The following is a 12,124-nucleotide window of genomic DNA, read 5'->3' on the forward strand; positions in this document are numbered from 1 at the left end:
CCCAGTGGTTGGGGGTGAGGACAAGAGGCAGGGGGCTGCAGGGTAGTTTGGGCTACTGACTCTTCACCATGTCCCATTCCAGGGCCCGAGGTCGCTCTTACCTCGATGCCTACTTCGTCTTCCCAAATGGGTCTGCTCTGACCCTTAATGAGCTGAGTGTGTGAGTGGGGTTATCCCCAGGGTGGGAGGAGGGTGAGCAGGCCGTCTAGGGGTGCCAATGCCCCTCGGTCTGAGCGGCTTCTCTGGCCAGGACAATCCGGCAAGACCGGGACTCGCTGACACAGTTGCTACAACTGGGCCTGGTGGTGCTGGTAAGCGTGGTGGCAGGGCGGGAGTCACTTGGGAGTGGGTTGGGGTGCTGACCCCACAACCTCCCTCACCCACCCTTCTTCTCCAGGGTTCCCAGGAGAGCCTGGAGTCAGACCTGCCAAAGGTGCTCATCATCGTCACTGTGGTGCTGGCCGCTCTTTTGCTGCTGGTCCTCGTGGTCATGACCACTGTCCTCATGTGTGTCCGGAAGAGGTGCTGCTCCCATCGCCCCCTGTGTCTCCAACCCGCCGCCTGTCCCCCCACCCAAGATATCCGGGGGGGTAGAAAGAGCTTGGGTTTAGGTGTCAGGTACATCTATATTCAATTCCCAGTAGCTCATTGTGAGATCATGGGCAGGTCACCTCTCTGCCTGAGCCTTAGTTTCCTCATCTGCAAAATGGGCATGATACTAGAGTCCTCAAAACACTTAATGAAGTGATATACATCTCACACCCAGCAAGATGTCTGGCACATACTATGCATTGAATAAATGCTTCTTCTTTTTCTTTTTCCAATACATATGCAGTCAGAGCTACATGTGGGTTGGATTCCAGACCTTGCCATTGGCCACCTGTGTGGCCTTCAGCAAATCACTTCCCTTCTCTGACTCTTCCTTGTAGCCCCTGTAAAACAGAGCTAACATCCCCACCTGCCAGGCTCATGGTGAAGCCACACTCTCAGAGCCTGCACGGGTGCACATGGGGGTGCACAGCAAATAATGGCTTTCCTGGTTCCCACAGCTACAGCCGGAAGCTTTGGGCTATGAAAGCTGCCAAGGAGGCCAGGAAGACAGCAGCAGGGGAGATGCCCTTAGCCCCTGCCATCCCCGGGACTAACATATACAACACTGAGCGGTAAGCAGGGTCAAGGGTGGATAAGAAGCCTCATGGGGTGGCTCAGGGCCTTGACTGCTTGACTGGGAGGCCAACTCTGCATCTTCCTTTCAGAGCCAACCCTATGCTGAACCTCCCCACTAAGGATTTGGGCTTTGAGTCCCTCTCTTCCTCTAGCGATATAGACCACATCAGGTGAGCATTGACCCTATGCAGGCAGGCTGGTTGGTGATGGCGATGATGGTGTGGTGATGATAGCGGTAGTGATGGTGGCCATGGTAATGGTAGTGATGGTGGTGGTGTTGGTGCTGGTGATGGGTGGTGGTGGTGGTGGTGGTGATGGTGGTAGTTGTGGTTGGAGTGATAGTGGTGGTGATGGTGGTAGTTGTGGTTGGAGTGATAGTGGTGGTGATGGTGATGGTGGTAGTTGTGGTTGGAGTGATAGTGGTGGTGATGGTGGTAGTTGTGGTTGGAGTGATAGTGGTGGTGATGGTGATGGTGGTAGTTGTGGTTGGAGTGATAGTGGTGGTGATGGTGATGGTGGTAGTTGTGGTTGGAGTGATAGTGGTGGTGATGGTGATGGTGGTAGTTGTGGTTGGAGTGATAGTGGTGGTGATGGTGATGGTGATGGTGGTAGTTGTCGTTGGAGTGATAGTGGTGGTGATGGTGGTAGTTGTGGTTGGAGTGATAGTGGTGGTGATGGTGGTAGTTGTGGTTGGAGTGATAGTGGTGGTGATGGTGGTAGTTGTGGTTGGAGTGATAGTGGTGGTAATGGTGGTAGTTGTGGTTGGAGTGATAGTGGTGGTGATGCTGGTGGTGGTGGTGATAGGTGATGGTGGTGGTGGTGATGGTGGTAGTGGCTGGAGTGATAGTGGTGGTTGTGTTGGTTTTTGGCCACAGACAGGGAGGGCTGGGCCTGCCAACTACCTGAGCTCCATCTTTTCCTGTAGCCTCAACTCCCTGGATGACAACATTGTGGACCTGGACCAGGAAATCAAGGCAACACAGGTAGTGAGTTGATGCCTGGGGCTTCTGACTCAGGGTTCTTCTCTGAAGGGGTGGGGTTCAGGACAGAGCTCGAGGGACCTGCAGCAGACATGGGGAGCAACAGCAGCCTTGCCTCTCTGTACCCGGCCCCAGGAAGGCCTGTGGCTTTAGAATGGGGTCCAATCCCTGCTCCTCCATTCATTCCCCATGTGACCCTGGGTGGATGACTTCTCTCTGGTTCTCAATTTCTCATCTGTAAGATGGGGGTCAGAGTGCCAACTATACAGGGCTGTTATGAGGATTAAGTAAGAGCACACATACACATAACCTAGCCAAAGCAAGTTCTCACAAATCTGATTCCATCCCTTTATAACCTTTATATAAAAACTGCTGAGGGTGGGGGAGAGACAAGGAGATGAATAAGCACAGGCAGCAAAAGAGATGAAGGTAAGCTCAAACAGACAACAGTGCAGCCGTCTGTTAAATGTCTTAGTGGTTAGATTAGGTCAATAGTGCACAACCTGGGCTGTCGATCGGACTCACCCAGGGAGCTCTTTAAAAATATCCCCCAGGTCACACCCCAGAGATCCTGATTCTGTTGGCCTGGGGTGGGGCCTGGGAACAAATACATTGTAAAAGCTCCCCAGGGGATTCTAGAGTGTAGCCAGGATTGAGAACCACTGGAGTAGATCAGGTTTTCACATATGAGGGGCATCAGAGCCACAAGAGGAGGGCTTGCTACACACAGACTGCTGGGCCCCACCCCAGGATCTCTGATTCAGCAGGTCTAGGGTGGGGCCTGGGAGTTCCTGGGTGATGCTAACAGTTAAAAGTGTTAGGCTATTTATTAACCAAAAGGTTGAAGGTTTGAGTCCACTCAGAGATGCCTCAAAAGAAAGGCCTGGCGATCTACTTCCTGAAAAAAAAAAGCAGCAATCGAAAACCCTGTGAAAGCGTTGGCAAAAAACAAGGCTCTAGAATTGACAGAATACCAACCGAGATGTTTCAGCAAACGGATGCAGTGCTGGAAGTACTCACTTGTCTATGCCAAGAAATTTGGAAAACAGCTGCCTGGCCAACCAACTGGAAGAGATCCATTTTTATGCCTATTCCCAAGAAAGGTGAGCCAACCGAATGCAGAAATTATTGAATCATATCATTAACATCACATGCAAGGAAAATTTTGCCAAAATCATTCAAAAGCAGCTGCACAAAGATTGGACAGGCCCATAAAACAAAATGAGACTAAAGGGGCACACCAGCCCAAGGGCAAGGACTAAAAGGCAGGAGAGAACAGGAAAGCTGGTAATAGGGAACCCAAGGTTGAGAAGGCAGAGTGTTGACATGTTGTGGGGTTGTTAACCAATGTCATAAAACAATATGTGTACTGTCTAATGAGAAACTAGTTTGTTCTATAAACCTTCATCTAAAGTACAAAAAAAAAAAAAAGTGGCTGCAATGCCATATAGACAGGGAGCTGCCAGAAATTCAAGCCAGATTCAGAAGAGGACATGGAAAGAGGGATATCATTGCTGATGTCAGAAGGATCCTGGCTGAATGCAGAGAATACCATAAAAATGTTTACCTGTGTTTTACTGACTATACAAAGGCATTCAACTGTGTGAATCATAACAAATTATGGCTAACATTGCAAAGAATAGGAATTCCAGGACACTTAATTGTGCTCATGCGGAACCTGTACATAGATCAAGAGGCAGTCGTTCCAACAGAACGAGGGGACACTGAGTGGTTTAAAGTCAGGAAAGGTGCATGTCAGGGTTGTATCCTTTCCAGATACCTATTCAATCCTAGAAGGTCGACTATATGAAGAACAGGGCATCAGGATTGGAGGAAGACTCATTAACAATCTGCATTATGCAGATGACACAACCTTGCTTGCTGAAAGTGAAGAGGATTTGAAGCACTTCCTGAGGAAGATCAAAGACCACAGCCTTCAGTATGGACTGCACCTCAACATAAAGAAAACAAAAATCCTCACAACTGGACCAATAAGCTACATCATGATAACCAGAGAAAAGATTGAAGTTGTCAAGGATTTCATTTTACTTGGATTCACAATCAACACCCATGGAATCGGCAGTCAAGAAATCAAATGACGTATTGCATTGGGCAAATCGGCTGCAAAAGACGTCTTTAAAGTGTTGAAAAGCAAAGATGTCACCCTGAAAACTAAGGTGCGCCTGATCCAAGCCATGGTGTTTTCAATCGCCTCATATGCATGCGAAAGCTGGGCAATGAATAAGGAAGACTGAAGAAGAATTGACGCCTTCAAATTGTGGTGTTGGTGAAGAATATTAAATATACCATGGACTGCCAGAGGAACAAACAAATCTGTCTTGGAGAAGTACAACCTGAATGCTCCTTAGAAGCAAGGGTGGTGAGACGATGTCTAACATACTTTAGACATGTTATCAGCAGGGATCAGTCCCTGGACAAGGACATCATGCTCGGTAAAGTAGAGGGTCAGCGAAAAAGAGGAAAACCCTCAATGAGATGGACTGACACAGTGGCTGCAACAATAGTTCAAGCAGAGCAATGATTGTGAGGATGTTGCAGGACCAGGCAGTGATTTGTTCTGTTGTATGTAAGGTCGCTATGAGTTGGAACCAACTTGATGACACCTAACAATGGCATGGGGCACAGTTCTACTCTGACACACATGGGGGTGCCATGAGTTCAGAGTCAATTAGATAGAACTGGTTTTTTGAGGGTGGGGCAGGTGAGGCTGATGCGGCTAATCCAGGGCAGGGCATCTTCTCCTACCACTGCTGCCTCCTTGCCCTGCCTAAGAGGGCTGTACCTGGGGCCTCACGGCAGGTAAAAACCACCACTAGGCTAATGCCAAAGAGCCCTGGTGGCAACGGTTAAATGCTCGGCTGCTAACCTAAAGGTTGGCATTTTGAACCCACCCAGCAGCTCCATGGGAGAAAGACCTGGTCATCTGCTCTCATAAAGATTAAAAAAAAAAAAAAAATCCCGATTCATAGCGACCCTACTGGACAGAGTAGAGCTACCCCATAGAGTTACCAAGGAGCACCTGGTGGATTCGAACTGCTGACCTTTTGGTTAGCAGCCTTAGCACTTAAGCACTACACTGCCAGGGTCTCCCTCATAAAGCTTACAGCCCAGAAAACCCTACGGGGCAGTACTACTCTGTCACATGGGGTCACTGTGAGTCGAAAATCGATCCAATGGCAAGTAACAACAACAGCCTAATGACAGAGATGCTTCCACACTGCAGTTGCTGATGGTGGTGGTGGTGGGCCTCCTCTACCTGCAGGCGCAAGGTACCATGAGGAGAGCCCCGCCTCCCTCCTCCCCATTCTGAGCCTACGGTTTGGTAGAGGATGTCACCCACCCAACCACCCTACACCCACCATCCACTCGGCGCTGCCCACATTGGGTCCTGCCCTCTAATAGGCCCTGCACTCCCAGACTCCCAGCCTTCCCCTCATGCTTCAGTATTTCCCTGAGGACCCCTTAATTGGAACGATTTGGTCAGCAAGTCACTCTTGGGCTTTACAATATGTGACAGTCAAGTGAGGGAGGGTGAACCACTGATCTCTGTTTGAAGATGGTTTGAGGCAAAAACCACATTTGGGAGGAACTGAGGCAGAAGGAACTCTATGGGGCAGTTCTACTCTGTCCTATAGGGTCACTACGAGTCGGAATAGACTCGATGGCACTGGGTTTGGTTTGGTTTTTTGGAGGCAGAAGGGAGCCTCTTGCCTGCCGGAGCTGGTTGCTTGAAGAGAGCAGGCTAGTGGCCCAGGCAGGGGCTGGCCCCCCTGGGAGAATGGAAGGAGTGGAGTCAGGTGCCCCACTGTAGGCGGGGATTGGACCTGTAGGCTGGAAGGGGCAGGGAACACAGAGGGAAGAGTCTGGAGGGGGTGGGGCCGGGTCACAGAGTTTTCAAAGCCAGAGAAAAGACTTTGTCCTGGGGGAAGGGAAGCGAGATGGGGTTATATTTCTGAGAAGCCACCTCCACTGTCTTCCTGCAGCGGTGGAGTTTGGCCTTCTCAGGAGCCTCCTGTCCCCTCACCTCCCCTCCTGTCCCTGGGTGGAGAACACAAGTGGCACCTTTTTCAGGGAATCCCTTGGTGCTGCTGACTCATCCCAAACCAAAAAACCAGGTCTGTGGCAACTCCATGTGTGTCTCAGTAGGGCTTTCAATGGTTGATTTTTCAAAAGTAGATCACCAAGGCACCTCTGGGTGTATTTAAACCGCCAAACTTTCGGATACCAGTGAACACTTAACCGTCTGTACCCCAAAAAAAAAAAAAAAAAAGTTTCCATCAAGTCAATTCCAACTCATAGTGGCCCTACAGGACAGCGTAGAACTGCCCCATAGAGTTTTCAAGGAGCAACTGGTGGATTCAAACTGCCAACCTTTAAGTTAGCAGTTGAGTTCTTAACCACTAGGCCACTAGGGCTCCCTGTTTGTGCCAAACCAAAAATACCAAATCCAACCCGTTGCCGTGGAGTAAATTCTGACTCATAGCGACCCTACAGGACAGAGTAGAACTGCCCCATAAGGTTTCCAAGGGGCACCTGGGGGGTTCTAACTGCCAACCTTTGGTTAGCAGCTGAGCTCTTACCTACTATGGCGCCAAAAAAAAAAAAACCTGTTGCTGTTGAGTCGATTTCAATTCATAGCAACCCTATATGCTACCCAACCAGGGCTCCATAAATGTTTGTGTGGAATGTTAGTGACCTGAGAGGTTCATCCAATCTACCCTTTCCAAGTCACCAATAGGGAAACGGAATTGGTCAAGGTTAGACAGCTGGCAATTCAGGGGCAGACCTGAACCCAGGACTCCTGCCTCCCAGGCCAGGTCTTTATCCTGGGCCGCTCTGCATAACAGCTGCCAGCTCAGGGTCTGTGGCAAGTGCTCCGGAGAGCACAGGCAGAATGTTCCACCCCTCTGGGGTTCCTTACATATTCCACTGTTTACCAGAGACTGAACAGCCTGTCTGGAAAAAGCCCTTGGAGTGCCCCAGGGAGGGTGGTGGCGTCGGGAGCTCTGGCCCTGAGAGTGGGTCTGCAGCAGAGTAGCTGAGGTGTGTGTGGGGGGGGGGAGGGGGAGGGGTGTCGGTCCATAGGCGGGCTATCTGTGAGCCTTGGGCAGGTCACATGGGGAGGGGGATAAGGGCAGGTAAGGTGAGTGAGTGCCATGATGAACTACAGGGGGGACCCTGGGCGTGCTGTGTCCCTCTGAGGGTTGCAGGAGAGAGATGCTGAATTCCACCAGGGACAGCATCACACCATGGACAGGGCAAGGGCTTTAGAGCCAGCAAAACCAATGGTCCAAACTCTGCTCCACCCCTTCCTGGCCATAAAGCCCTCTGGGCCATAAAATGGGAGACATGCTCCCTCCCTTTGTGGGTACTCCAGGTAATGGATGGAGCATACCCAGCATCACGCCTGCCATGAGGTTCAGGTGTCAGGAACCGTGTCTGGATGGCTCCTTGGCACAGGGCCTGGTGCAACTCAGGATTGGGCAGATCACCAAAGTGCAGCTGTGTCCACGGTGGGGCAAAGGCCAAGCAGACCCTCCCAGGCCCACCTGCACCACCACGGGACACAGCCAGGAAACCAAGGTCCAGGAGGAGCAGGGAATCCCCAGTCATGTGGCCATCTGGGTGTAGGCTTGGAGGCGTGCCCCCTCCCCCAGAGCCTGGGAGATCACCCCATCTTGCCCCTGTCCACACCTGCCCTCTCTGTCCCCCCAGAAGAAGCCACTGCCCAATGTGATGGAGCCAGATGCAGAACCCCTGAGCCTGGTGCTATCGGGAAGGCAGCAGGGCGCCAGAGACCGGCAGGAAGCACTGTCATTCACCAACAATGGCCTGGACACCACAGAACTGTGACAGGGCCCTGCCACAGAGCCCCACCTTTCTGCCTGCTCTTCTTGGTTACCCCCAAGTTGTACCTATCCCTCTCTGGGTACAAAAATATATCTTGTTGCCCTGCCCTCTTCTGCTTTTAGCCAATCAGAACAGATAAGGGTCGGGGAAAGATTTTATTACCAATGTATACTGTGACAGCTTGTAGTCAAAAACCATGGCTGGGGGGGGCAGGGGACTGAGTGGTCACAAGGGACTTGTGGGGGCTAACAGCACAGGGGGAACACAGGGCTGCAGAGGGTGGCCTTTAAAGGACAGCTGTTATAGAATGAGCTCTCCATACTGTCCCCATCGGTCACCAGGCTGCCTGTGGCCTGAGACCTTCCATGAGCCTCTGTGACCTCCTGGCCTGTCTGAGACCCTCTGACGTTTCTTCGACTCTCCCTCTCAGCTAAGCCCCCAGGGCACGTCCTGCACTGCCTTTGGCCTATCTGGGAATTGTGAACCAGACCAGATGCAAGGAGGAGACAGGGGAGGGGGACTGGGCTGGTGGGTACAGGTGAATTGGGGAAGGTCTACCAACAGCATGCAGGAGTCGTCCACGCCCTGGGGGCCAGCCCACCACATGGACACACTCACTCTTTCAGAGCCTCACACGCCCAGGGCCACACATTCGGAGCCTTGCGCCCTCAAGATCCCAAACAACAACCCTTGCACACTTGGAGCTTTGCCCACTCACAGATTTGTACTCACGGTCTTTCCCACTCTGGGGACCTGGCCCTGCTTCAGGCCTCAACACACCAGTCTGAACAACTCAGTAGCCTGCCTGGCTCTGAGGGATGAGGATGGGGTGTTGCACAGGTCCCCATGGTAGCCCAGTGTGACCAGGAGTGGAACTGAGGGCTGTGAGGGGGCAATGAGGCATCAGGGCTGGGTTCGTGGGCTCATGGCCACGAGGGATCTGGGTAGAGGGGGGTTCAGTGTTTGAGTCTGGGAGGAAAGTGGGCTGGAAAGAAGGGGTTGAGAAGGAACCTAGAGGCTGCCCACCCCTTAGGGTCTGGCGCGCGCCGAGGGGATCCTTTCTAGAGGCCTGGGTCCAGAAAGGAGCCTGAGGTTGGAAACCCGGGCGTCGGCATACAAAGGAGGCGCGGATCACTCAGCCGTGGGTCCGGCCCGCGAGCAGCACCGCGGCCGCCGCACACTCTGCAGCAGCGCGCGGAAGAGGCCAGGCGGACGCTTGGCCGCGCCCTCGGGGGGAGCGGCGCGCACAGAGCCCGAGCGGCCCAGGCCTGGGCGGGAGGTGGAAGGGGGTGCTGGCGCCCCTTGGCGGCCGTGCTCCTCGATCTGCCGCTCCAAGTGCTTCTGGATGGCCATGCCCAGCACCTCCACCTCCATAGCAGCGCCATACACCTCCCAGGTCATACCCTTTTCGTCCCAGCTCACGTCGCGCACAGGCTCGGCCGCCTCGGGGGGCGCCACGGCGGCCGCCAGCGCCGAACCGGGCCGCACCCGCACCTCGGGGAAGGCGGGCGGTGCAGCGGCCTGCGGCGTCATGGGCCCGGTGGCCACTGACCGTGTCTCGGCGGCGCCCAGCGACACCTGCAGGCCTGCGTCCCGGCGCAAGGGCGGCCTGGGCGCGGGGCTCGGCGCGCGGGGAGCCGCCTGGAAGCTGAAGGCCGGGTCGCCCGCGCTGTCCTGCGGAGACATGGGGCTCACGGCCACTGAGACACAGGCCTCCGCGCCCGCCTGCGTGCCCGCGTCCTCGCGCGGCGGCGGAAGTACGCTAGCCTCCCACGATGGCGCCTTGGTGAAGTTGTCGCGAGTCCGCTGCCCGGACGGGGTCGCTGTGGCCTCGGAGCCAGGGCTTTTCGTCGCCCGGGCCACCGCCGGGTCTTTCGGGCCGAGGCTGGAAGCCTCGATGCGGAGGGCGGGCTCTGGCTCTGTGCTGCCTCTGCCGCTCCCGACACCCTCTGGGGAAGGGGCTGCACCGTGGGACTTGCCATCTGACTGCCTGAAGGAGAAGCCCTCGACTTTCTCCAGAGTCGTGGGGACCACCTTCCCCAAGGCTGGAGTTTCTGGTTTTCTTGGAGACGCAGAGGGTGCCTTCCCCAGAGGAGCCACCTTCCCAGAAGCAATGGGGTCTGCTTTTCCCGAGGAGCCGGGATTCACCGAGGCCAGCGGCTTCTCGTTCTGTGAACACACGGCCTCTGCTTTTCCTGATGAGACTGCAGCCTCTTTCCCAGGGGGCATCGGTTCTGCTTTGCCCTCAGAGGTCAGCTCTGCTTTCCCTGAGGCACTGGGATCCACTTTTCTGGAGTTCCCAGAATCCCCTTTCTCTGGAGGCAGAGGATCCACCTTTCTCTCTGGGACAGCTCCTGCTTTTCCTGAGGACATGGGATCCCCCTTCCCCAAGGACACAGGGACTGTTTTTCCTGGAGTACTGGGGTCCACCTTTCCTGAAGACACAGAGTCCACTTCTCCAGAAGGGCCAGCTTCTGCCTCTCCCCTGGTCTCTACCCGTTCCACCTTGCCCAAAGCCAGGGACTCAGCCTTCCCAGAGGCCACAGGATCTGCCTTCTCCGAGGACAGTGGTCCCACTCCGATCCCAGTCACTGCCTCAGGTTTTACTGAAGATGGGGCCCCTGCAGTCCCCAAGGACTTGGGATCCCCTGGACCTGAGGACAAGGGGTCTTTCTTCCCCAAGGATTCAGGATTCACTTTTCCATAAAATGATGCTTTTATATTTCCCACAGAAATGGGATCCACCTTCCTGGAGGTCACGGGGACCTCTTTTCCTGAGGATGGAGTGTCTGACTTTTCCACAGATACAGGCTTGGCCTGCGCAGAAGACAAGGACTCTGGCTTTCCCGAGGACACAGGACCGACCTTTCCCAAGAAAACAGAACCCACCTTATCTGAAGACATGGGCTCCACAGTTTTCAAAGATGTGGGATCCATCTTTCCTGAAAACACAGGATCCATTTGCCCAGCAGATAGAGTTTTCATCATTCTCATAGACATAGGATCCCCGTTTCCTGAGGAGGCAGGATCCATCTTTCCTAGGAACTTGGGGTCCTCTTTTGTGGAGGACACAATTTCTGCATTTCCCACAGGTATAAGATCTGCCATCCCCAAGCCTGTAGGATCCCCCCTTCCTGAGGACCCAGGTTCCACTGTCCCAGATGATACAAGTTCTATCTTGCCTGAGGATCCTGGAGTCACCTTTCCCAAGGACCCAGGATCTGTCTTTTCTGCAGAAGCAGAACCCATGTTTTCCAGGGACATGGGATCCACGTTTCCTAAGGATGCAGAACCCACCTTTTCTGAGGACACCGGGTGCTCTTTTCCTGAGCACCCGGGATCCTCTTTTCTTGGCAATGCAGGCTCCACTTTGCCCGAGGACACAGGATCCACCTTTCTCAAAGACCCAGGATCCTCCTTCCTTGGGGACACTGTATTCACTTTTCTAGAGGACATACAATCCTCCTTTCCCAAGGATCCAGGATCCATCTTTCCAGAAGACACAGGATCCCCTTTTCCCAGGATGGTAGGCTCTGTCTGTGCTGTAACTATGGGATCTGTCTTCCTTGAGGACCCAGCATCTTCCTTGGCTGTGGAAGTGGAATCTGCCTTCTTTGAAGACTTGGAATCCATCTTTTCCAAGAACATAGGACTTCTATTCTCTGAAGATGTGGGATCAAGTTTTACTGAGGACACAGGCTCTGCCTTCGAAACCCCTGGCTTCACAGAGAAGGTGGTTTCTGGGGTCCCTGAGGTCAGGGCTTCGTGGATCCCCAGTGTCCCCTGGATGGCTGCCTCTTGGGGAGGGATGCAGGTTGGGGAAGGGCAGGCCAAGTTCCCACCAGGGGCCTCAGAGCAGGAGGCACCTTCCACAGCCCCACTGGGGCTGCTGTGTCTAGAGTCCATGCCTGGGCCTTGGTCAGGGGAGTGTCTGGGGGGTGCAGAGCTGGCCTTTTGCTGGGAGGGGCAGCATTCCCTCATGGCTGGGCCCCCAGCCCCCAGGCTCCCATCCTGTGGGCGGGAGAGGGCTGTGGGCTGCTGTCCTGGGGGGCTGGGGTCCTTCTGAAGCAGCTGGAGCCAGGCTCTGGGTCTTCAGCACTGCCCAT

The 12,124-nt window shown here is 54.1% G+C and overlaps 2 protein-coding genes across 2 annotated transcripts in view; one reads left to right on the top strand and one right to left on the bottom strand.

Moving 5' to 3' along the window:
* The window catches only part of CDHR2 (cadherin related family member 2), an 89,377-nt gene extending 81,356 nt beyond the window's left edge, over positions 1-8,021 (top strand). Inside the window, exons 25-31 of the mRNA XM_064279176.1 lie at positions 83-160; positions 251-311; positions 398-522; positions 1,050-1,163; positions 1,257-1,337; positions 2,093-2,150; positions 7,884-8,021. Of these exons, the coding sequence (XP_064135246.1) occupies positions 83-160; positions 251-311; positions 398-522; positions 1,050-1,163; positions 1,257-1,337; positions 2,093-2,150; positions 7,884-8,021 (655 nt within the window). The remainder of the gene's footprint in view (positions 1-82; positions 161-250; positions 312-397; positions 523-1,049; positions 1,164-1,256; positions 1,338-2,092; positions 2,151-7,883) is intronic.
* A 59-nt stretch (positions 8,022-8,080) lies between these two features.
* GPRIN1 (G protein regulated inducer of neurite outgrowth 1) lies at positions 8,081-12,124 on the bottom strand. Its single transcript, XM_064279174.1, is given in 2 exon segments — positions 8,081-12,101; positions 12,104-12,124. Coding segments are annotated over 2 exon segments (2,973 nt in total). The 3' UTR covers positions 8,081-9,149.

This window comes from Loxodonta africana, chromosome 2, assembly GCF_030014295.1.
Source record: "Loxodonta africana isolate mLoxAfr1 chromosome 2, mLoxAfr1.hap2, whole genome shotgun sequence".
NCBI classification, from domain to species: domain Eukaryota; kingdom Metazoa; phylum Chordata; class Mammalia; order Proboscidea; family Elephantidae; genus Loxodonta; species Loxodonta africana.